This window comes from Bos indicus, chromosome 9 (genome assembly GCF_029378745.1).
Source record: "Bos indicus isolate NIAB-ARS_2022 breed Sahiwal x Tharparkar chromosome 9, NIAB-ARS_B.indTharparkar_mat_pri_1.0, whole genome shotgun sequence".
Lineage (NCBI taxonomy): Eukaryota > Metazoa > Chordata > Mammalia > Artiodactyla > Bovidae > Bos > Bos indicus.
Genome location: NC_091768.1, coordinates 69,163,830 through 69,190,544, shown reverse-complemented (window position 1 = coordinate 69,190,544; position 26,715 = coordinate 69,163,830). Strand labels below are relative to the sequence as shown.

Sequence of the window (26,715 nt, the reverse complement as noted above, 5' to 3'; positions counted from 1 at the left end):
TGTATACTTGGGGAATACATCATCTTACAAAGTTGATTGGATCTGATGTAATTTGTGGATTCATAGAATTAGGCTTTTATCCCTGCCACCCTCCCACCCCTGACTTCATGAAGACAGAGCCAATCAACTCACTTTTGTTTGCGTATTCACGTACACATCTGTGCTTCTCCTCACAGTTGATTATTTTCTGAAAATATATGTCGCCATTCTTACATAAATATGATACTGTGCGTCTAAATATCACATTTGTGTGTTTGATTTTTGGTATTCACACATTGATTCTGTAATGATTTGAAGTAAGAATTAAGATATTTAACCTTAAGAGTAACGAAAAGGGGGAAATAGTCATCATTTGAAAATGGAACCATTTAGAAACCCAGACAACTCTTTTCTCAACTGAGAAATTTAGTGTTCTAGAAGGTACCATCCTAGAGGATTGCAGATTATTGTCCTCTCAAAATATTTTTTTCCAAGCTGTAATGCATTTATGTGTGAAACAGTCTTTAAAATTTTTTTTTAAGATATGCTCTCTGTAAATGTGCATAGATTCCCCTATAAGCACAACTAGGTTTCTTATGAATGCGTGTGGTGGGAGAGCCTGTCTTCATGTGTTTCTATTGTGGTAAGTGCCCTTGTAAAGAAATACAGGAGCATGACCTGACCTCGAAAGATTTCCTCCTAACTTATAGTAAGAAAGACTCTGAACCTTCCAGTTATTTCCTGTGTCAGTTTCAGGAAACTGGAGACAAATATGTTTGGTGGTTTTAGCATAAACTTGTAGGCCATTAATGTGCTTCATTATTTCCCCTAGTAAACTCTAGAATTTTCTAGTATCAAAGCAAAGAAGTTAAACCATATATAGACATATGTATATGTCCATATATGTATCTGTATCTGTGTATCTATGTATATGTATCTATATACATATATATATAAGATTTATGTATGAGCGATATATGCACACACACATATAGAGAGAGTGCATGCACAGGTGTGCATGTGTGCCATATGCATTGTAGCTGTGTATATGCACAAACTATTACAGGAACAGTGTCATTTAAAAAAGAAATCTAAAGATAAGCAATTAACCAAATCACTTAAGCTTAGTCTATGCTAGGCAGGCTCTGTTGCTTAGTAATATGAGAAAACATTTATTTTTACCCACCTGTGCTTAAAAACAACAAGCCCAGTACTTCTGGTCACTGTGGAAACTTCTCTGCTTGGTTCTCTGGTTTCTTCTTCTAGATTCTGCAAATGGCCCTCAGTCAGATTTTCTCATGACTCCCCTGTCGTTCTCAGTCCCATCTTCTACTTCCATTCTTTTTTCTCTCTGCTCATGCATGTGCATTTAATCCTTCCCTTTACTCTTTAAATGCTAGCCAATCTATGATCAGTAAATCATCATTACAAACATGCAGGGGATTGGCAGCTAGCATTTTCTGCCAACTGCATAAATCTTAAAAGATGAGTGTTTGACGGGGAGGGGTCTTCTCTGAAAACAGAACGGAAGTTAAGCATTACTTTGTATTTTCCCCCTAAATCTCCAAAGATTGATGGCGGGGCTGGTGGTGACTCAGGCACGTTACTGACCGCACAGACCATCACATCTGAGTCCGTGTCGACAACAACAACCACACACATCACCAAGGTAAAGCAATCCAGAGAATGTACATTGCCAACAAAATCTTTTCTGAATTGTTTCTTTGTTCCTATTCACTCTTCAAATTTTTACACACAGTGCCCTGGAATAAACATGCATAGATTTAAAGTATGCAAGAAATTGGGCTCCACTGACATTTGTATTTAAACCAAATTGCAAATTTGTAAAGTACATGGGGTAAAAATATGTTCAAAATAGCTATACCTGAGAGAGCTATAAGAGCAGAAGAAACTTAATAAAATAGAAGCATAGGTTTGGTAAGTACCAGTTAGCTCTCCTGACTGAAGCAAATGAGTGGAGACCGCCATTGGAAATTTTCACCAACTTATTCAAATAATGTAAATTTCCCCCATTGATTTAAGGTTCTAGTATGTGGATTTGGGGCATTTTTTCCAGATCATTCTCTTAAGCGTTTAACGTGTGATGACCAGTGATTCTTAAAATGTGGTCTCTGCACTGGCAGCAACGGTCTCATCCAGGGGCTTGCTAGCAGTGTGAATACTGTGGCCCCTGTCCAGATCTTCTAAACCCCAGGAGTGTTTAGGAAGCCCTCCAAGTGATTCCAGTGTATGCTGTGGTCACCACATTTCTAACCAAGCATTATTTTCCAGTAATGCCTGCTGCTTCTACTAGAGACTGAAGGTCCCAAATGTATCCCTTTTGCCCTCCTCACTCAATATTTCAACAACAAAAAAAACTTTGTGAATTAAAAAAGTCCCCCAAATGCATGATGGTATTGGTGTTCATTTTAAAGTGTATCTAGCTGTTAAAACCTAATGATCTCTGTGGTCAGCCCTGTGTCTTATACTTCGGTGTACTCACCCGTGACTGTGTAAATTTATCAGTGTTGTAGAGGTTGGGTCTGTGCTTTCTCAGGACTGTGCTATTTACTGATGGTTTAGAGTGTCAGAGCATATGATCTCTCAGCCTCTATCATGCCTGAGGCTCTGTCACCTTGCTCCAAGCCAGTGACTCTGTTCGGCAGTTTACCCAGAAGCTCCTGCTCCCGGGTCCCCTCCAGCCTTTGTTCAGCCACGTTCTGTGTTCATGTCACAACCACGTGCGGAATCAAATCAAACATTGGATGGAAGTCTTTCTATCACCCTCACCCATCTTACATATCTTAAAGCAAATCCAAGTTCTCTTTCTGTTATTGCACTAAACTAAATGAACAAAGTTGCTATGGATTTGTATGAAGCCAGTAGAACAATCAGAGCTATAACATCAAGCAATTTTCCAAACGATGATTAGGAGTCCCTGTAAATTCTACATAAACCAAACAACTATTTCTTCCCTGCTTGCTTCTTTTCAAAATAATGGCCAATGGGAAATGAAGAAACTCAGGAAACTGTACTGAAATGTTCCAGTGGAACTGTTTGGATTAAATGACATCTATTGCATCCTGATCTCACCTGAATTACGCTGAGAGAGTTTTTAAGGTTGCTTTCAAATTGGATGATAGAATTCTACATTGAGCGTATAAATAAAGACATTTCTGGAGCATCAGTGTTCCCCACTCAGTGTCAATTGCCTAATGATTATCAGAAGGTCTAGGTGTGCTCCATTTGTGTTTTCTCTGATTTTGTGTAAACATGTTTTAGTGATTGCTAACCCCCCTCCCTTTTCCTTTATGACCTCTAGACTGTAAAAGGTGGAATATCTGAAACAAGAATTGAGAAACGCATCGTGATCACAGGAGATGCAGATATTGATCATGACCAGGTAAAGATCAGAGTATCTGCTTCTTTGACCATGCTTATTTTCTGAGTTTCTGTTATGTCACATTCCTGTGTCACATCCCTTCTCCCAGTACCTCCTGGATGAATCCACCTCCTAAGCTTGACATAAGGACACCTCACAGCCTAGACACAGCCTGTCCTTTCAGCCTTCCTAACACTGAATTGCATAAAACATGGGTTGCTTTTTCATTTCCCACTAGCTTTACACACACCTTTGCGTCTAAATATTAAAAAATTTTGGCAACCTTCAGGCATTCATGTGCGCCTGATTTAACGGTAAGTCACCAGTTATAAGAAAATAAATGGCATTTTCATGACCTTGGCTTCAAAAAATAAGAAAAGCTGCTAAGTTTGACTTATGCCTGTCTTTAGGAACTTATCAAACATTTTTTAATAGCATTAGAAAAGTTGGGCTGTTTACCTCTAGGTGTTTTCCTCTAGTCATTACTATTATTGAGGGGTAGGAGAAGGTAATATAAGGTCTCTTACAAAGTAAAAATTTACATGTACTCAGAAAAGACTTTTTAAAAGAATCATAGTGCTTCCGTTCTGTTGTTGAGCAGAATGCATGCTTTTAAAAAGCAGGCAGTGAATGGAACCACTGTGACTTGGAGAGTTGTTTTAATTTTAGACTGCAGTGCCAAGTGGTTTTGAGAATTTTTTGTCTTATTATATTCTGAGTGATTTTTATCTCAACTTTAGAGGAGACCAAGCTTTTTTCCTTTTACAATAATTTGAGGAAAAGGAAATGTTCAATTGGCCATCTCAGTTGAGAAGTAGGAACAAATGATAGTTAACCCAGCTTTGAACACTATTGGACTTGGGAAAGAGCATTTTAGAGAACAAAATTTCTCGTTTAAGAAGGGCTCACTGTATGTGGCAAAAGAGGAGTAGGCTTTCTTCTATGCCTAGAAAGAAAATTATTCTTTTTTTTAAAACTACTGTATACATAATTACATATTTCCTAATGTATTTTTTAAAATTCCATGAGAGTTCTTAGAGGTAAAGGGTTGCCCTGACTCTATTTTGACTTAGTAGTGGGGATTCCTCGTATATGACCGTACATGTCTCTTCATTACTGGGAAGTGAATTACCTGTGTGGAGACCAAGCCTCTGGTTTCCTATATAGAGGACTAATTCTGCTTCTCTTCACTAGGATAGTGTTGAATTGCTCTGACCTTAAGTTTGAATAAACCCTGTGCTTAGTCTGTTTCCCCCTGGGACTTCTACTCAGCCTTTGCTGAATGTGTGCTGGGCAGGAGCCTACATTCTTTGGCATGATGGAAGGTGGGAATCCGTGCCTTCTCTCAGCTTTTGTTTCTTCTGTGCTCTTTCTCCACTGAACTAGGCCTTTCAGGCTTTAAAATGCCACTTTTTCTCGTGATGGATTACTCTCAGGTTTTATTTTATGTGTGTTTCTTTGTCCTGTTTTAACTTGAAAACTAAAATCTAGATGATACTGCTTCTGAACAGCAGATATTAAAAACACAGCATGAAATGTCAGTTCCAAAATAACACACATTCCTAACTCTTCCATTAAAAAAGAGTCCTGATGATGCATCACAGCTTTAACTGTTGCTCTGAGGACACACACCTTGCGTGTATGATGTTCGGTTTTAGCCCATTTTAAAACAGAGGAGGGAGGGGGAAGGATAAATTAGGTCGGGATTAACACACACACATTACTTTATATAAACAGATAAACAACAAGGATCTGCTGTATAGCACAGGGAACTATATTGTGTCTTGTAATAAGTAATAATGGAAAAGAATCTGAAAAAGAATGGATATATATATCACTTTCTGTATATCTGAAACTAACACAACATTGTAAACCAGCTATATACTCCAGTTTAAAAAAAAAAACAACCCTGAAAATGAGGTCAGATATCCAAATGAAGAGAAATTTACCCTTTTCATAACTTTTAATGAAAAAGTTAAAAGTTTTAAACTTTTTTGAGTAAATGTAATTGTGGCTTCTGCTGTGCTTGTTATCCAAAGCTCATGGTGTATTTGCTTTCCCCTTAAAGGCTGTGAATGAGACTATGAAGCTATTTAAAAGTAAAGGAGGAAAATCACTTCCCTGGCAAAAACTGAGGTTGATCATGCAGTGACTTTCATGTCATTGGCACCTTTTTCAGTTCCTTGCCCACATTAGAAGAATTTTAATAGTGGAAGGAAATCCTTCATCTGAGCAAGACAGGAAAAAAAGGAATCTTTTTTTGTGTTGGCAAATGAAAGAGGCATGCTTCTATAGAAACTCGCTTTGCAAGTTCTACACCTGATGGCTCTCAGCTCTGAACCAGGGAGAGAGAAACAAGATGGCAGAGTTTCCTTTCTAATAAAATAACTTCTCAAATTGGCAATGTGATGTGATAGCTTTCTCAGTCTTGATTGTTGCTATAATACACTAACATTTTACAGTACTTTATTATATATACTGATGTTATGGAAGGAAAGGAACTAAAGGAAGACTGATTTCAAATGCATTTGAAGATGATAATAGCAGTTTTCCATTTTCCATTCTTTTCGGCTAATTAAAGTGTGTTTCGTGTATTCCACTTTCTCTTGGGTATAATGTATATTTCCTCTTTAACAAGTGCACTGGTTTAATGTAGGCAGATCTTTGTGAAAGAAAGTGAAAGTGTTGGTTGCTCAGTTGCATCCGATTCTTTGCAATCCCATGGACTGAGGCCCTCCAGGCTTCTCTGTCCATGGAATTCTCCTGGCAAGAATACTGGAGTGGGTTGCCATTTCCTTCTCCAGGGGATCTTCCCGACCTAGGGATCAAACTTGGGTTTCCTGCATTGCAGACAGATTCTTTATCATCTGAGCCACCAGGGAAGCCCAGACAGACCTTTGTAACGAACATAAATTCAAAGTGTCTGAGAAGTTGGTTGTAGCCACGTTGGCCCCCATCAGAGTTGGCCTTTCTCAGATGGGATTCCACACCAGCCGGGAGTAGATCAGGTGTTCATTGTTGAGTCTCTCCCTCCCCTCTGCAGAGGCACACAGACTTAGAGGCCCCCTGCTGTACTGGGTATCCTTCCCCATTCACATGGCAGTCGGCACACGGCAGCACTTTCTGTCCTGCTCTGAGACCAGGTCCCCACTTCACTCTCACCCTCCCGGCTGCCTGCTCTCCCCATGTGACAAGCAGCTGTGCTGCGGCTCAAATGGAAGCCTGATCCCCTTAGTTCTCTCTTGTCCCAACACAGGTGAGTTGCCAGAATTTGTTCCCCAGTATGAACTGAAGCACCTTCAAGTGGCTTCCAAGCTGAGTAAAAATTTGCAGAGTAAAAAAACAATCTTTTGTTAGCTTTATCTTTCTTTGTGGATGGAGGCTCAGGGTTTTGTTCTGTAACCTTCCAGCTGACAGAAACAGTGTTGCAAACAAGAAATGCAGTTGTCCTTGAAGGCAGGTGACAGAGTCACAAGAAAATTCTGCTGCTTTTTTCAAAGGCCTGTTTTCCTGATGAGATAAAACTCTCTCTCTCCTAGTAGGACTTCTTTTTTGTTTTCCAGTTCTGTGCTAGAAGAGTACTGTTCTGTGTGGGTTTTCTTTTACTTTCTCCCTAAGACCTCTTTAAACACCTTTCCCTCTGAAAAATAGGATCTTTCCACTTTGTATATAATGTATATATACAGTTTACTTTCTGATCAAGCACAGAGAAACCTTGTCTGCGTTCTCATAGCCAGGTCTAGGAAAGAGCCCATGAACCAATGGAATGGTGGCTCAGGTCCTTCTCTGGCCCTGCAGCCTCCCAGGAGGATGGCCCTGAGAAAGCCCATTAATCTTTGCACCTTCGCTGTTTGCATGTAAAAGAGGGAGCCGTATTTTCTTATCTAAAGATTAGTCTCTCTCTTTAGCTTTTAACTGATTGTTGTCATTGTTGCTTGCAGTTTTAATCGTTCTGTGTCCTGGAAGTTGATAGATATTTTTCCCACAACATTCCTCAAGCAATTACTGAGAGCCTAAGAGGGAAAAGATGAGCTGAGCCTGGTCCTGTGTTGGGGGGCGTGTTGGGGGTGGGTGGGTGGGTAAGGCAACTAGATAACTACAAGTATCACTAGAGTGTGGAGGGCAGACAGCATGCCGGAGGCTTTACCTCATTCCTTCAGTCCATACAGCAGGCCTTAACGTGATCTTTACAATCTCAGCGTCAGTGTCAGGTAATGGATGAAAATTCTGAGGTCAGAGAAGATCTGTTTTCTCCATGTCTCATGCTGTCAATGCCAGGCTGGGTGGAATTCAGGGCCTGAGTGTTTTTTCTCCATGAATTGTTATCTGGAAATGGATGGGAGAAATGGGAAATCTGGGGAAATGAGATGGACTCTCTAAAATGAACAAGGAGGCCATTGCAGATCTTCTTGCTTCCTCAGATAAAGCAGTGAAAGCATCGCTTTTTGCTGGAGGCTGGAACGCAGGTGATGGGTATGCTCGTGCATTGCTACCCCGAAAAAGAACCTCTTTCTCTGCTCACCATGCTCTCTCCTGACCCTGCAGGCGCTGGCCCAGGCCATCAGGGAAGCCAGGGAGCAGCACCCCGACATGTCGGTCACGAGGGTGGTGGTGCACAAAGAAACCGAGTTGGAGGAGGGGGAAGAGTAAGGTAAGAGCCCTGTCGCCTGTGCTGTGTCCCTGCTGAGTAATGCGAAAGGCCTGTTTGCATCACGGGGCCTGTCTCCTACAGTCTGTCCACTCCTTCAGTCTTAATCGTCCCCAAGTTCACCTGCTCAGGTGACCTGCATTCAGTTAATTATAAACTCTGGGGATCAATGGGCATCATGTGGTGTTGATAACTGCCATGTGTCGAGAGCTGCTGATAGTCAACATTTATATGTTTCTGTCCTGTTTTGTAAAGCACATTAGTATAAGTTATCTGAATGTTCACAGTGACCCTCTGAGAAAGACGCTATTGCCATTGTTTAGATGAGGGACTTTTATTGTGGGGGCCCAAGGGCAAGATGAGTTAAGTCTTTTAAATGTGGACATTAAGAATAATTGTGTATCAGAGAAGGAACCATAAAGTGAAGGCTTGCTTTGACTATAGAAATATGTACAATTTGAGCCAAACCAGCAAAAACAAAAGTAAAGGGTAAGTGATAAAGTTCAGTATGCTTGGCAGAGGAAGGAACATATTGTCATTTATGTGTCATCAAAAAATGGCAACACTTAGGGGAAAAGGCCTTCCCTTGTGGCTCAGCTGGTAACGAATCTGCCTGCAATGTGGGAGACCCGGGTTTGATCCCTGGGTTGGGAAGATCCCGTGGAGAAGGGAATGGCTATCCACTCCAGTATTCTGGCCTGGAGAATTCCATGGATTGTATAATCTATGGGGTCACAAAGAGTCGGACACAACTGAGTGACTTTCACTTCACTTCACTCACTTAAGTAAAAAAAAAAAAGAGCAGAGGATTAAGCAAGTAAACCATGTAGAAATATAAGCAAAAAGTGTTTAGCCTCATTATTTCCTAAATCAGTACAAATGAAAAATTCACTTCTAAATGTGGCAAAGTTTATATTAGCGAGAGTTAGGGAGGTTGTGGGAGGGAAACTATACTTACGCTGGTGTATAAATTAGTAATATTTCCTGGAGGGCAGTTTGACAAAACCTTATATTAAACCTGCTTATCACTTGAACTTCTGTGAGGAGTTTCTTAAATAATCAGGGATGTATACAAATACTCATCTTCAGGACTATCACATTTTTATATATGCTAGCAAGAAATTTGAAGCAATCTAAATGGCCAGCAGTAGGGAGTGGTTATACATTGTGCTGCTTCCATGTGATGACAAAAATGCATATTGCCGTTAAAAGCAGTGTTAAAGAATTCTTAAAAAGGGGGTAAGTGTTCCTAATTGTGTATGTATTAGGATTTTGAAAAACAGGTTTTATTATACAGCACATATAACTGAGATTGAATTTTTGTTTTTAAAGTGATCCATACACTGATCAATTGAGAGAGAGGTCCCCACAGGAAGGGCGTGTCACAGACCATGTCTTCCTCATCGTGGCAAGGCCAAATGTTCTCCCATCGCGGGAAGTGAGGGGTCCTACCAGAACACAGCCTCCCTTCTGACTTACTCATTTTTGCCAATGTGGTAGATAGATATGAAATGACGTACAACTTACGACATATAGTGACGTGTAACTTAATGCCGTATAACTTTCTTGGTTTTACTGCTTCTGAATAGATCCTGAATACTAATCTTTCGTCAATTTTATGTGTTGCAAGAATCTTCAGGTTTGTGGTTTATCTTTTATTATTAATAGAGATCAATATGTTAATATACTGAATGTAGCATTTAATATATTAATGTAGTTGAGCCATCACACTTTCCTTTATGGCGTATACTTTTTCCATACCCTGAGGTGTTAAAGATATTTTCAATTCAGAAATTTCAATGTTGCCTTTCATGAATCAGTCCTTAATCTATCTGAAATTTTTTCTGTGTGATTAGAAAACAGTGATTTGTTTGTAGCCAATGGTCCAGCCCTCTACTGAACAGCCGACCCTTGCCCTCGTGTAGTCTGCAGGTCAGAGAGCAAGTTTCTTACAAGCGTGGGTGTGTTTCTGAGCACACTCATTTCCATCAGTCTGTGCCTACCCCTACTCCAGTGCCATATAGCTTTAAAATTAGAATTTATATCTGGTAGGATAACACCCCCCCAGTTCTTTTTCTTCAAGAATATCTTGGCTGTTCTGGATTATTCTTGGCACCTTGTATTCACTTGTGCAGTGAACACACACACACACAGCCTTTGAAGTATGCCTGTCTCAGAGGTCATCTTTTATAAGCATCCTCGTTAAACAGATTTAGGCGGTTAAAGTATAAATTCACATGTAAGGTGGGTAAGCTAGACAAATTTAGGAAGATTCATTCAGTCATTGAAAAGATATTTAACAAGTGCCAAAAGGTGCTAGGGTAGCTTAGGCAGTGAGAGTTCGGATTGTCCATTGGTAGACAAGAGTCATGGTCCCCTTCCTTCGGAAGGGTCCACTCCAGGAGGGGAGGCATCAATATTAACAAATAAACAAAGTGTAATTGCATATCTCACAGATGCTCTGAAGGAAATAATATGAGGGAACAAAGTAGAGGGTTTGAACTGTTACCAGATTAGGCAATTACTTGGGAAGCTCAGCTTTGAGTTGAAATCTGAAGGACAAATGAGAGCTACCTCAGTGTGTCTCAAAGTCATTTTAGCATCTCCATTCCCAACTGGCCACACCACTTGTTCCTGAACAATTTCCTCTGCTGATGACTGTCGGGGCTGGGAAGAATGTGTTTTCACTGCTTCAGCTACCCTCTGGCTGCCCTGCCAGAATCCCACAGAGGCAGCAGGTCAGTGGGGACAAAGAGCAAGACCAAGACAGTGTTTCAACATCAGAGAAGAAGAAAGTATTGTTTGTGATGTATTGGCCCCGTCTCCCTTTTCAGGTGTGAAAATCTCTCCTCCTGATTTAACCTGACCTCTTCCTTTGGAGTAGTCTGACCTCTTGATCAAGCATTGAAAATGGGGTGTGGAGGATGGAAAGATGGTCAAAGAACAACATGCAGACAGAACTCCCAGTCTGCCTCCCCTAGCCGGACATTTGAGGCTGAGGAGCTAAATGCAGCTCCATGATCAAGAAAATACTTCAGAGGAGCACTTCCCTAAATCTTTGCATTGTTTTTATGTCCTCTTAAGGACTACTCTCCCTTACCATCTTATCCTAACTGCGTACTTATGAGGTTTCGGATAGATACACAATGTTACTGACCTTGTCTCCACTAGAATGATGTCCGAAAATGGTCCTAATGAGGAGGGAAGAACCCAGGCTTGGTGGGGTGATCTCTGTGGACTCAGAAAGAATGAGCCCCAGGAGGGGGAGCTCCCAATCCTGCTTCAGCTGGCACCATCAGCTCTGTGAACTCAGACTTCAAATGAGCCTCTCAGACTCCTTGAGTAATCATTGATGTAGGATGAAAAAGTGAATGACGCCTCCTTTTTGCTGACAGCAGTGGATAGCCAAAGGATGAAATGATGGAGCTGTCTCTCATCTATTCACTCATTTTGTTCTCTCTGTTGTTGTTCATTATTCACATATGCTGGAAGGCTCGTTAGTGTTAACTGCTGTTTTACCATGGAGATTTCAAATCAAACAAGGTCTGCACTCACAGCAGAATAGTCTCAAGTTTTCTGATAGGTTCTGCACTGGATTTGGTGGGAACAGAGACAAGATCTCAGAATCAGGATGGGGCATCAGAGATGGCTTCTCTTGAATGTCACGGTGAATCAGAATTGGCCCAATGAAGAAAGGAGTGGAAGGGGGCCATCCACGAGCCAGCATGATCTGATTTTGTGAACCCAGCACTCCAGGAATTGTGCAAAATGCTGTGCAGCTGCCTTGCAGGGCACTTGTAGGAGAGTCATGGGAGATGAGCGGGGCAGAGAGGCAGAGGCCTGATCATAAATAGTCGTAGTAGCCAATCAGAAGAGGCTGAAGTTTATCCTGAAAAGCTATGGGGTATTCCTTTGTATTTGAGAAACAGTAAGGAGATAAAGTTTGTGACTTGTTGACTGCATGAGGATATGGAAGTTAGTGAGTTGGGAGGATGCAGGAGCTGGGGAGAATCCCAGATAATGCCCAGGTTTCTGTCTTGGGCAAATGCGTGGTTGGTGGTACCTGTAATTTTAGTCATAGAACACATGAGTTTTATTTTTCATTTGTCATGTGCAATATGGCCGGTTCTCTCCGTGTAGTTGTCTTAAAGCAAAAGCGTATGTTCTTGTTGTCATTGTCGGGTACTGTAGGAGAGGCCAACTGTCATGGAAATTATAGTGGAAGCTTGGATGTGAATGTATAAGGCTCCGATTTACACGTACACACATAGGATATGCTTAATTGGAAATTTACCAGATAGTCTGAGTGTCAAGAGAAAGTGTAACAGCAGCTTTGCAGGGCTCAAATCCAATCATAGTTGTGTGATGTGGACAGCTTATTTTATTTCACTGTGTCTCAGTTCTGCCATCTGTAAACTGGGGGAGACAATAGAAGTTACAGATGTAGAATTTGTTAATAAGACACATTGTAAGAACTTTTTGTAATGCAGAAGGCCAGCCATGAATCCTTTTGTTCTTAAAAAGTCAAATAACAATTTAGAATTTTCAACCCCAGAAATGCTGAGTTTGAGATGCCTGTGGAATATCTCCATGGAGAGGTCCAGGAAGTAGCCAAGAGCTTTCAGAGAGAGACAGACCACTGCAGGCTTCAAAACAGGAAGTGGACACATCTGAATGTGTCGTCCACTGATGAAGCCTTTGGTTTGAGTGTCGCTACCCAGGACCAGGTCAGAGAGTTGGGGCCTGGGGACCAGAGGAGCTCTAGGAGGAGGAATCAGATGGCAAGAAGATAGGAACAGGGAGGAAAGGGTGCCACAAAAGCTGCAAGAGAAGCTAACTCCAAGAAGGAGAGCGTAACCAAGCATTAAATATGGCAAAGAAACCAGGCACATACATGTTCCTTTGGAATTGGTGGTCCAGAGTCAGCCTGAGGGCTTTGTCAGCGCTACTTCAGTCACGTAGTGGAGAGGGAGCCGATAACAGGTTGAGGAAACAGGATTTACACAGAGTGATTTCAGGAAGTGGGAAAGCTCAGTAATTGGGCCTTTTGCTTTTCCATCCACCTTGCCTGCCTTCATCTGAGAAGCCAGAGAGTGTCGGTCTGACAGAGCCACCAAAGCTAGTGCGGTGCTCACTAAAAACCTGGCACATGCCTCATTCCTTTGAGCCTGTCCGATGGCCCCTGAGTTCCAGGCCCCGACCGACCCACAATAAATAACTCTGAGTTAGCGGTGTTGCTCTCTGGGCTGGCATGCATCCATGAACACCAGTTTCTAAGCAAGATGATATTGTGTTCCAACCAGCATTTCAGAGTCAGGGTGATGTTCACGGTTTCAAAATGAACTTGAAAATCCAAACAGGAAATTAGCATCAAGTGTCTAACTACCTGGACAGGAGAGAGTGACAGTGCTGGCTGAACAGAGCTCCAGCGGATCACAAGCTACTCACCTACATGTGAGTGTCTCGCTGTCCTTGAAAGAGAAGCACCAGCCTATTAGCTTCCAGATGACTCTTCTCAGTTCAAGAGCCAGGGATGTTTCAGGCATATCAGTTCCCATTGTATTTATTGCGTTCTTATTTTATTCTGTTTACCTAGTTGTACTAGTCTTACACCCCCAAATTAGCATTTTATTACAGCTTAGTTTTCAATGCAAGTTAAACCTAAAATGGAGACTTCTACATAGAAATGAAAAGTCAGTTTGGATTTAGTGTGTTTCAGGCACTGCCAGTTTTCACTGTGGAACGCTGTAGAATGTTCCATTTAACATTTGTGAATCCGGCAGGTGCTACCAATGAGTTACTTGCAGTATATTTGAACTTCCCCACAGAGGGGCAGTGGGTGCCTCTGCCACTGTGCATACATTAGCACCTGGGAGTCTTGATTCCCCAGGGTTTGCTCTAGGACAGAATCATCATTGACTGTTGTTTTTCCAAATGAAGCTCTGTGTTTTTTCTGGTAATAAAAAAGGAGAGGCAATCATAATTTTTTGAAAGGGGAAGATGGTAGAAAATGTAAGTGACCCATGATCATTCCGCTCCTGGAGACACAGTCCCTTTCCACAGTGTATATGTGTGTGAACACGCTCAGATGCACTCGCTCGTGTGTTTTCATGTCTCTGTGCATTTAGGTCAATCCTGTTGATTCTGTCTATCCTATCTATCTGGCGTTTTTCTCCATGGTACAGGGTCTTCACAGTACATTGTAGGTAACTTTGCCCATCATTATCTCATCAATTTCCAACAGCCATCAAATGGACACAGGACAGCTTCCTTGACCCTCATTAATGGCTATTTAGACTAATTTCTCAGTTTTCATGAGTAAATGCACAGCTACAAATATTGTAGTTGTATGTACATTTTGAGGCCATTAATTTCATTGTTTCTCTAGGACAAATTTTTAGAAATTAGAGTTGGTGTGCCACCAAACACCAAGTTTCTTCTTGACATCTTTCCCATCTGTCTTCCTTAGAGGTTCTGCAGAGTTAGACACCCATTAGCAGCTTAAGAGTCTCCCGGTTTCCCCGCACACTCACCAACACTAAAGATTGTATGATATTTAAAAAGTCTTTGCCAACCTGGTGAGGAAAGAGCATTTGTGCCCTCCCTTTTTTAAACTGTGAGGATAGAGTATTTTTAAATCACTATTTTTCATTGCTAAGGAATACACGTATTTGCACATATATATGTATACATATGTGCACATGAACACAATTTGCATTTCTTTGAATTGCCATTTTGTGTCCTTTGTCCAACCCTTTGTGACCCCATGAACTGTAGCCCACCAGGCTCCCCTTTCCATGGAATTCTCCAGGCAAGAATACTGGAGTGGATAGGCATTCCCTTCTATTCAAGTGTTTATCATCTTTGATCTCTTACAGAACTGTTAAGAATATTAATCCCATAGTCACAAATGCTGCATGTTTTCTCCAGTTTTTCATTATAATTGAGAATTTTAAATGGCTCTAAAAAGAGAGGGTGAGGACAAGACAAAATTAACAAATTGGAGACACACAGACCATATCCAGAGTTTTGGTTTGTTTTTCATCCCAAACAAACTTGAATGTTTAGCATGTTATAGAACTTGAATTATTGATGCTTAAAATGGGAAGATACCCAGTGATTCTAAAAACGTCAGAGCCTGCTTTCTCTCAAGGCCACAGTGGCTCAGTAGGTGCTGCCACTTTAGGGGGAGGACAAGCCCTCCAGGTCTCCTTCCCATCTCTTCATTTTGGGGTCCTGGTACCTGTCTCCCTACTTAGATGTTACCCACCCCCAACCCAGCCTTTGAGAAATATGGAGGTGGTGACTTTATTATACCCTAGTGCAGGGGTGTATTGTAGAGGATAGAAATTAAAAGAATATTTAATCTAAAACTTCACATAGAGCATCTTCTTTTCCCCCACAACCCTAGAGATTGAAGTAATTTGTCATAGGTCAGTTCTAGGCAAGAATCATAAAATACCATCATGTGTAGAGCTGAGTATATTTTCATTTGTCTAATGTTAGACATCCCAGATACTAGTTTTTAAATAGTAATTTTAAATTTTAATGTAATTTTGTGGGTGGCTCAGGAGGGAATTTTGCTGGGGGGATAAATTAATAAGTCTCTGTATGTTCTTAAGATATTCCTGTGTTCATGAGAATTATATTCCCAGGACATGTTGGCCCTACATTTATTTTACTGTCATACATCAAAATACTTTAGTTATTAGCATTAGAGCAAAATGAGAATCTGGTCTTGTTCTGTCTGCTAGGGCACATGTGGCTCTTGAGCATTTGAAATGTGGCTATTCCCAATTGAGCTGTCCTGTAAGTGTAAAATAACAGACGGAATGCTGAAAAGGTAAAAAAAAAAGAATGTTAGTAAATGAGGGAGTTGAGTCTGGAGATGAATTCTTTTGATTCCCATTAACTTTCCTATTTAAGGAAAATACAAAACAAATACTGAGTGAGTTTTAGTCATATATATTTCAAAACTGTTTTTCTAAACAATAAAAGAGTTTTGTTACGGTTTTTTTTTAAGTACAACTTTTATTTTGTTTGATTTGATTAGAGAAATTTTTCTCATCCCCACTTGTGAACCTATGATTGACAATATTGATGTAACCTTACCATAGTCCACTTGTTATTTAAAAGAAGCTTTAAGATTTTGTGGAATGCTTTCAAATCAAGTTCTTACAAGATTCGAAGTCGGCAGAGTGAACCAAAAGACCTGCCTCTCCCTTTAGGGCCAAATACTAACTACTCTTAGAAATCTTTGTCAAAGCTTCAGAGATTCAGGAACACCATTTTTTAAAGAACTGAGAGTCCTCCTGGGATATTTCAGAAGTAGTTATTCAACAAAAGAGAGCAGGAAAATGAGCCTGAAATTTTTCCACTTAAATCAGCAGATGAAACTGATGGTGAGGACAGGCCAGTAATGCTTTGTTCCCGGAGATATAATACCATTCTGTTTGTGTTTTCCCTCCCAAGCTCTTGCCTTTCAGCCTTGCCTTGTGGGTTAGTCCCTGTTACTTCATTCATGGATTCATTAATGTATATTGGGAACATACCACATTCAAGGGACTGTAATAGTTGTGAGAAAAGTAAACGCATAGGAACAAGTAGGCAAATAACATACATGATAAAAAAAAAAAAAAGTGTTTTAAGAGAAGCCTTGAGAAAGGGCTGTGAAAGTTGACAGGAGAAACTGTTTCTGACCGGCAGGTCAGGGAAGACCTCCCCCTGAAGGCAGCGGGACACTTCCTATGTGCTGAGTGTGGGGACGATTGGCACACATATTGGGCAGAGAGGAAAGAGCACGTAGGAAAACCATGGGCCAGACATCAGGATAAGCAGATCCTGCATTGTGGCTGGGGGTTGAGTTCCCAGCAGGGGCTGGACAGATTGTCAAAGGCAAATGACAGGGGTACTACACGTGAGTATCTTAGTTTAGACTTTGCTCTGTTGGTCGTTTGCAAAGAAGAAGAGCATTTTTAGCACCATCCTTTATCAGTGGTGTGCAGGATTAGATTGAATGAATATTTGACTGAATGAAATATTCTGTAAAGAAATCATTATATTGGTTCAGGCAATTATTAATGGAAAAACAGAACTGGACATCTGTCTTTAAGAGTAGAATACAAAAAACCTCGAATAGCCAAAGCAATCTTGAGAAAGAAGAATGGAACTGGAGGAATCAACCTACCTGACTTCAGGCTCTACTACAAAGCCACAGTCATCAAGACAGTATGGTACTGGCACAAAGACAGAAATATAGATCAATGGAACAAAATAGAAAGCCCAGAGATAAATCCATGCACATATGGACACCTTATCTATGGCAAAGGAGGCAAGGATATACAATGGATTAAAGACAATCTCTTTAACAAGGCATGTTGGGAAAACTGGTCAACCACTTGTAAAAGAATGAAATGAGAACACTTTCTAACACCATACACAAAAATAAACTCAAAATGGATTAAAGACCTAAACATAAGACTAGAAACTATAAAACTCCTAGAGGAGAACATAGGCAAAACACTCTCCAACATAAATCACAGCAGGATCCTCTATGACCCACCTCCCAGAATATTGGAAATAAAAGCAAAAATAAACAAATGGGACCTAATTAAACTTAAAAGCTTCTGAACAACAAAGGAAACTATTAGCAAGGTGAAAAGGCAGTCTTCAGAATGGGAGAAAATAATAGCAAATGAAGCAACTGACAAACAACTAATCTCAAAAATATACAAGCAACTCCTGCAGCTCAATTCCAGAAAAATAAACGACGCAATCAAAAAATGGGCCAAAGAACTAAATAGACATTTCTCCAAAGAAGACATACAGATGGCTAACAAACACATGAAAAGATGTTCAACATCACTCATTATCAGAGAAATGCAAATCAAAATCACAATGAGGTACCATTTCACACCAGTCAGAATGGCTGCGATCCAAAAGTCTACAAGCAATAAATGCTGGAGAGGGTGTGGAGAAAAGGGAACCCTCTTACACTGTTGGTGGGAATGCAAACTAGTACAGTCACTATGGAGAAGAGTGTGGAGATTCCTTAAAAAACTGGAAATAGAACTGCCTTATGACCCAGCAATCCCACTGCTGGGCATACACACCGAGGAAACCAGAAGGGAAAGAGACACGTGTACCCCAATGTTCATCGCAGCACTGTTTATAATAGCCAGGACATGGAAGCAACCTAGAGGTCCATCAGCAGATTAATGGATAAGAAAGCTGTGGTACATATACACAATGGAGTATTAATCAGCCATTAAAAAGAATACATTTGAATCAGTTCTAATGAGGTGGATGAAACTGGAGCCTATTATACAGAGTGAAGTAAGCCAGAAGGAAAGACATAAATACAGTATACTAATGCATATATATGGAATTTAGAAAGATGGTAACGATAACCCTGTATGCGAGAGAGCAAAAGAGACACAGATGTATAGAACAGTCTTTTGGACTCTGTGGGAGAGGGTGAGGGTGGGATGATTTGGGAGAATGACATTGAAACATGTATAATATCATATATGAAACGAATCACCAGTCCAGGTTCGATGCATGATACTGGTTGGTTTGGGCTGGTACACTGGGACGACCCAGAGGGATGGTACAGGGAGGGAGGAGGGAGGAGGGTTCAGGATGGGGAACACGTGTATGTCTGTGGTGGATTCATGTTGATGTATGACAAAACCAATACAATATTGTAAAGTAATTAGCCTCCAATTAAAATAAATAAGTTTATATTAAAAAAAAAGTAGAATTGAATTAAGTTTGAAAGTAAAACCAGAAATAAGATATATGTGAAAATCCATAGTAATATTATTAGCTCACATTTACTGAGGGCCTACTCTATGCTGAGCTTTATTGAAGGACTTTACCATGTATCATTTCAGTTAGTTCTTACAGTCACTTGGATGTAGATGATGACACTGAGGCCTAAAGAGGTTGTCCCTCACCCAGTCATACTATCGATGCCTGGCAAAGCCAGAGCTGATCTTCAGTCAGTTTGACTCCACACTGCATATTGCTGTGCTCTGAGGGATTCACCATGGGAATCTTTGAAGTATAGACTCCCACCAGTGGATTGCATTGACCAAAAAATTTGTTCGAGTTTTTCCGTAAGATGTCATAGGAAAACCTGAATGAACTTTTGGCTGATTCAGTAATTGAAGCATACCTCATTTTAGAAAAATATATTTTGGACAGAATTTCTTTGAGGCTGCAGCTACAATATGTAGCTAAGTGCACAAGTAAAACTTTTATAGATTTTATCGAATAATTATGTTTAGAAATGAGGTAGAATTGATGTTGCTTTCATTTGAGAGGATATTCCACAATTGCCATGTGTAGTAATTCTTTAGGGAGAGTGACTGGAATGTGCATAAAGGCTCTAACAGAAGATTACTGTTAGCTTTGAAGAAAACCCTCATGCGAGCCTCATGAGAAAAGTGGCCTTCACACAGCATTAATGTATTCAGGCAAACCAAAAGATGCAAATTATTTGTGGAAGAGGTATTTTGCACCCTTTGACTGAAAAGGAAAAGACACTAGATTTCATTTTTCCTTCTCTGTTCAGCAGTCACACAAATATCTGTGAGAGGAGGAAACAGCAGTAGGTCAGGAAGCAGATTCCATAGATGTAGTTCTCAAGCAAAGGTCTCGGGAACACACAAAAATTATTAAAGTAGTCCAAAGAGTGTTTTATGTGAATTTTATTGATTAAAATTTGCCATTCACAAATCAAATCGTTTTCAAAATATTAAGTTAAAAATAATCACCTAGTGAAAGAAGCCTGTCTGAGAAGGTACCATGTACTGTATGATTCTGCTGCTGCTGCTAAGTCGCTTCAGTTGTGTCAGACTCTGTGCAACCCCATAGAGAGCAGCCCACCAGGCTACCCCATCCCTGGGATTCTCCAGGCAAGAACATTGGAGTGGGTTGCCATTTCCTTCTCCAATGCATGAAAGGGAAAAGTGAAAGTAAAGTCGCTCAGTCATCTCCGACTCTTAGCGACCCCATGGACTGCAGCCCACCAGGCTCCTCCGTCCATGGGATTTTCCAGGCAAGAGTACTGGAGTGGGGTGCTATTGCCTTCTCCGACTGTATGATTCTAACTATATGCCATCCTGGAAAAGGCAAAATGATTAAGACAGTAAAAAGATCTGTGGTTGCCGCTGATCTCATTAGAAGAGTCTTTAAATATAGAGAAGCTATCAAGCTCAAGGGGCCCAAAATACAGTTTTCCAAAATTATCATTTTCACATGAAAACTTGAATTTTATCATTGGTATCAAGTTCTGTCAACTGTTTTTCTTGAAGTGACAGGCTCATCTCATTTTCAAGCAAACACGTGCCAGAAATCCAATGCCAGAGTGGTTTCTGCTCACAGTTCATGCATTCATATGAATTCAGTTTCCTTCTCGACATCCGCTGCACGTTTGTATGCAGAGGGAATGTATTATGTGTACTTCCCATTTCATCACACAGAATATTAAAAAGATGTACTCTCGGGTGGAGATGTAAGAAAAAATGATATTTTTTTCCCGTTTCACCAAGGACAACCTTGAGAGAAACTGACTGGCTTGCTTTTTATTTCACTGTGAGTGCTTGGTGGTAAAGAATGCAGTGACTTTGGGTACAGTTTGGTGTCACTCCCTTGACCTGTGTTAAGATGTCGGCAGGTTTACTCACCATTGTTTCTGCATCATCAGTGGAAGTGTTCACACCGTGAAAGGGGCAAATAGTGTCTTAGGATGATTATGAAATAGCTTTGATTTTATAACCCTCTGAAAGAATCATGGTGACCCCCAAGGTCTACAGACCACACTTTGAGAACTGGCGGGTCTAAATTATAGTGATAATACAAGCATTGTAAGAATTGACTATTTCTTGGTCTAACCAAATAGATTATCTATCATACTTGTGTTTTTTGGCTCTAGGGTTTTATCGTCTTACAATGAAAATTCTGTTTTAAAATTTAAAAATGCAAATTGAGAGCCAAGGAAGACTAAAATGAAACTTTAGAAATAACTGAAATTCATAAACTATCATATTTAAAACTGTTTCACACTTGAGTACATGCACCTCATTTTTATTGAAATAGTTGCATGTACCTTACAGAAATAATTTACTCATGTTTTTAAAATCTCAGCTATATTACTGCCCTATGGTATAATAATTGAATCATCATTATCCTGAAAGGTTTTATATTTTCTTGCATTATTTTGTGTTATATAAAAGCCACAGTTTTGCATTTTTATTAAGACTCCCCTCTGGATGAGTGCTTTACCGCCCATCATTTAGGATGATCTTTTTAAAGTGCATATTTGCTATGTACTGAATCCATTTCTGGAGTAGAACGTGCTCAAGATTGAGGCCATGTGAACCCCCGTCTCTGGAAACTCTTAAGTTTGTGCTTTTCAGATAATTTTGTAGCACCATGCTTGACTGATTGCCCACACTCATCAGGCACACTGAGAAAGATAAATTTAAGAATTCTCTGGACCCTACATGAAGACTTAAGGTAAAGTAGGCAACCAGTGTGTATGCTTGAAAAATTGAGATGCAGAATTAGACCTGTAATCAGGTGAAAAGGCTGTATTGATCTATTCTCTCATTGCCTGATAGAGGGGGACACAGGCTAGGGAATGTGACTTAGACATGTTCACTGACATTGTATAGTCCAGGGGTGGGAAACTGAAGCAAGGAAATAGCAGTTTGGTTTTTTGTTTTTACTTGACCAAAATTCAAATACATAAAGTATAGCTCATACTTAACTGTTAGAACCACATCCAAACTCAAGGTGAATGAATGTTATGACACTGTCAAAAAGTGAAAGCGGGTTGAATTAATGCTGTAATTAATGTGTGTCAGTTTGCATTGACAACCAGAATTCTGTGTCTGTGAGGTAGTCGAAATTAAGAAAGCTTTTAAAACTTGTACAGGTTTTCATGAAGAACCATGCCTAGTTTCAGATTGATTGGGCTATGTAATAAATTATTTAGACCCCAAATGTAGTTTGCTTAAAATGGCTAAATAATATGGTATTTTTTTCCCCCCTGCTAAAAAGACAGAAAAAATTTAAATGTCAGTTGCTTGTGTATTAATGGCGTTGGTGATCCCCACCTTTCCTCCTTCCCAGCTCAATAGCTGGATGTTCAGTACTTGGGAATATATTTCTCTTGTGTTTAAATGCAAAACACAATAAAAAAGGATAAACAAGGGCTTCCCTGGTGGGCTCAGTGGTAAAGAAGTCACCTGCCAGTGCAAGAGACACAGATTTGATCCCTGATCTGGGAAGATCCCACATGCCATGGAGCAGCTAAGCCCCAGTGCACCACAGCCATTGAACCTGTGCTCTAGAGCCCAGGAGTCACAAGTGCCCAAGAGCCCACACTCCACAATAAGAGGAGCCACTGCAATGAGAAGCAGCAACAAGGACCCAGCAAAAATGAATAAATAAAATTATTAAAAAGATAGATGAATGTGTAAATGAATTACTTCCTGTTCATCCGGAACAGTAAGGAACTGGGATGTTCTGATACATTGAATATCTAATTAACTCAGTTACTCAATTTATAGTTTTTTAAAGAATGAGAAAAAAATATAGTGAACATTAAAATTACAATAAAAATAATTTTCTTTGATTCTGAAAGTTGTTGGGAACACTAAGAGTACATTAAGGCTGTCATTTGTAATACTTATTAACCAGAAAAAAATGGATTTATTTTACTTTCTAATGGTTTGATTGTGAATAAATGAAAGTACATGATATTTGGATTTACATGGGTAACTAATTTTATCTACATATATTTTAAGAAATGTTGAAGCTCTTTGAAACCAAGATCTCTTTGATGCAGTTTCTCCATATTCCTAGATTCTTATTTGTCTGCTAATGACTGAAGCAGACTTAATTTTAGCTTTCTTTTACAAATTAAAAATTTAATCTTTGGTGAAAACAGATTCAGTGAAATAAAGTGTCCTGGAAATGTGTGAAGGAAGTGGAGAATACAATACTACTTCTCATTCTTTATGAAGATTTCCAAGTAGTGTCAAGTCAGGGGTTCATTTTCTGTAACATAAGCTAGGCAGAGTGGAAGTTGTGTTCAACATATGATACATGTTCACTATCAAAACAGAGTTACAAGCTCTCAAAAAAAAAAAAAAAATAGGAATAGACAAACCGCACAACTAAAGGTCACATTACGCTCTAATAAGTTTGATTGGTAGTTTTAGCTGACCCCTTTACCGCCCCCCACATTTCTGTTCATGATTACTAACCTAAAAAAAAAGAAGACTGTTTTCTCCATTGATTTTTTTTTTCCCCTGCCTAGAATTGAGCAGAAGTCCTATTGAGTAATGAAATAGCCTAGAGCAGACAGCAAGGTGGGAAACAGTGAATTCGATTAGGCAATCTGTCCTGAATAATCAAGAGGCTATACTAATATCTGTGATAAATCTAATTGGTGGGGAATTTTTTCATTAAACAAGGCAATTTTATCTAATCAAAAGAATGTACAATCTAATTGACTTTGGACCAATGCCGCTTGGAAAGGACATTAATTACTGCTCTCCACTGCCCTCTCCAATCACCTACCATTTGCGAAAAATTTCAACCAAGCTGAAATAGAAAGTGAAACAATTGCCTTCTTAAAACTCCTTTCTCTTGTAGAGACAATGCACCATCCTTACATTTTGTCTGCCTCCCTGTCCACTTCTATTTTAGCCCACTCTCCTACCTACCTGCCTCTGATAGTTGGCTTCCTCAAGACATGCTCACGTGAGACTAGTTCCGTCTGTTGGTCTCGTGCGTCCGTTGGTGCCAACTTGCGGATCTACATCCCTAATCCTATGACCTCGCCCAGGCTCCAGGCCTCTCATCCTCCCATTTTTGAGGTCCCAGATTCCACACCTGTTAGTCTCCTCTGGTGTCTGCAGTCAGATCCAAGCTGCTCCTCTTCTGGTTCCCTGACTCATACTGAAGTCATTGCAGTAGATGGACAGTTGACTGTTTTTTATTTTTTGTCTGAGTGCTGTTTCTGAATTCATTATTTTTATGTTTTATTGTATTGGCCACAAAGTACCTTTTTGGAAAAACCCAAACTAACTTTGCCACCAACCCAGTAAATCAAGCTCATACTTCTCAGTCTGTTATTAAAAAAGTAGATCTCGTGTTTTTTTCTTGCCTTTGATTACTCACCATACCAATGCTTAGCCTCCATCACTTCCATTTCTCCATTGTCCTGTCTCCCCCACCCACCCCCCACCTCATTCATTCCTGTCCTCCACCCCATAATCTGTATACTCAACTGTTATGTTGGTGCAAAAGTAATATGTGGTTTCAGGCCCTGAATTTTAAATTGTTATAACTAGGCTGAAACACATCTTTATTAATCAAAAAAGGAACCATTACAATCAACACATTTTTGCCAATGAGAAATAAGATGGTTTATTCCTATAGCATAAAAATCCATGCCTTTGGATTCTACAAACTCTTGGAAATCATTTTCGGTATCCTAGTTGTGGAAGCATTTTCCCTGCAAAAAGTTGTCAAGATACTTGAAAACGTGGTAGTCAGTTGGCAAGAGGTCAGGTGAATATGGCAGATGAGGCAGAACTTGGTAGCCCAATTCGTTCAACTTTTGAAGCACTGGTTGTGCGCTGTATGGTTGGGCATTGTAGTAGAGAAGAATTGGGCCTATTCTGTTGACCAGTGCTGGCTGCGGGCATTGCCCTTTTTGGTTCATCTCATCAATTTGCTGAGCATATTTCTCAGATGTAATGGTTTTACTAGGATTCAAAAAGCTGTAGTGGATTAGCCTGGCAGCAGACCACTAAACAATGACCATGACCTTTTTGGGGGGTGCAAGTTTGGCTTTTTGGGAAGTGCTTTGCAGCTTCTTCTCTGTCCAGCCACTGAGGTAGTAGTAGCTAGTAGTGGTATACAATCCACTTTTCATCTCATCTCACAACTGGATTGAGACATGGTTCATTGCAGTTGCACAGAATTAAGACAACACTTCAAAATGACGATTTGGTTGATTTTTGGTCAGCTCATGAGGCACCAACTTATAGAGCTTTTTCACCTTTCCAATTTGCTTCAAACGCCAAACAACTATAGAATGGTCAACGTTGAGTTCTTGGGCAACTTCTCAAGTAGTTTCCAGCATGCTTGTCAATCCTCCAGATATTTTAAGGCCCTCAAGAGCGAATCAGAATCTCATACTTGTCTTCCAGTAAAGTACTATTTGCTATAGAACCAGGCAGATAGGAATTGTCTGGTTACTTCATTTGGAATTTAATGAATCTTACATTTTTTCCCCAAGCCTCTGTCTTTGGAATATTTAAGCCTTCTCTTTCTCTTTTATTTTCCTTCTAGAAATTCATTTTATAGACAACATTCAACTTTGTGAACCTGAAGAATTTTGACCATTCCAAGTCTTAATGCCACACCACTGCTCCAGCAAATTTATACTACGACTGGTTACAATGGCCAGAAGCCTGAAGAATTAAAATGCCAACACCAAACCTTACCTTAACAGCTCTGGTCTATACCATTCCCTTGCATTTTAATATATTGTTTTGTTTTATAACCACTTCTAAATATTATTTCTTTCCTTTTTTTTTTTTTTTCAGTTAGAGAGTTTTGTTTTTTGTTTCCTGTTTACTTTGTGTACAACTACCTGCTTTTTGTGACTCATTTTGATCAAATGATAGTGAACAAAGCCAGCCACAGCTGGTAGGTGCTGTTCACTGGAACAGGTGCTGTTGTGCGGAAAGGAGACTCTGTGACTAATTTTGATAGTGGCTTTCCTTCTTCCGGATGCTTCCCATTGGGTTCTTAGAAGTCAATATTTACAGAGTTTTCAGTTTGCAGTAAATACACTGTATGAGAAAACGTTAATGCAGATTTAAAAGTGTTTCTTACATTATGAAAATTTTCTAATGTTTTGAAAATTTCACTGGGGCTATTTTTTGATGATGAACCCTTTTGACTTTCCAGTCCTGTGACTTTTTACTTTGGAGCAGAAAGTCCAGGAATCTGCAGACTGGAGAACTACGATGAAGTTCACTGACCACGCACTGTGTTCAGAGACCCTGTCGCACCACAGTGCCGATCCTCCTCAGACACGGGCTCTTCGGCAGCATTCCAGAAACAGGAGGGGGGAGAGAGTGATTTCTTCCCTCCTACTAAAATATTCAGGCAGCTTAAAAACCTTAGTGCTTTCTTTCTTAACATGTCCAAATTTCCATACTTTCTATTATTTGAACACTTGTGTAGAACACTTGGCTTTGTATTAAACCCCCTTGTCTCCATGTAAAAACTGACCTTTTGTTTATCAAGCAGGTGTTATCTCTTTCAGATAGCGTGATGATTCACAGGTGTGAGGATGCTGGGATGGAGGAGTAGGGCCATGGTGGGGGTTTTTTTTGACAGTTGTAAGAAAGTTACACCAGTAAAGCCGATGCCAGAGACCTGATAGGGACGTATTAACTGTATTGAACATTCTTTCCTTTGCTTTGCCCCCATGTATAGTTATGATGCCAGATTAGATTTCTAGAAGCTTCAAGTTGTATTAAATGATATTTTGCTTTCTGTAATACTGTTATAAAATAAAGTTTGTTTATTCTCTAAACTTATCACTTCTCTTTTTATGAAGGTTTAAAAAAATAAGCTCGAGTCCTCCTGTCAGTCAGAGGTTCTA

The 26,715-nt window shown here is 40.0% G+C and overlaps 1 protein-coding gene across 20 annotated transcripts in view; it reads left to right on the top strand.

The window, feature by feature from the left end:
- The window catches only part of EPB41L2 (erythrocyte membrane protein band 4.1 like 2), a 209,702-nt gene extending 183,056 nt beyond the window's left edge, over positions 1-26,646 (top strand). For all 20 annotated transcript variants that reach the window (XM_019967427.2, XM_070796163.1, XM_019967433.2 and 17 more), the window contains 4 exons: positions 1,550-1,648; positions 3,302-3,382; positions 7,907-8,012; positions 25,389-26,646. In XM_019967427.2, coding sequence (XP_019822986.2) covers positions 1,550-1,648; positions 3,302-3,382; positions 7,907-8,011 — 285 coding nt within the window. In that variant the 3' untranslated portion in view covers position 8,012; positions 25,389-26,646. The remainder of the gene's footprint in view (positions 1-1,549; positions 1,649-3,301; positions 3,383-7,906; positions 8,013-25,388) is intronic.
- Positions 26,647-26,715: the final 69 nt, after the last annotated feature.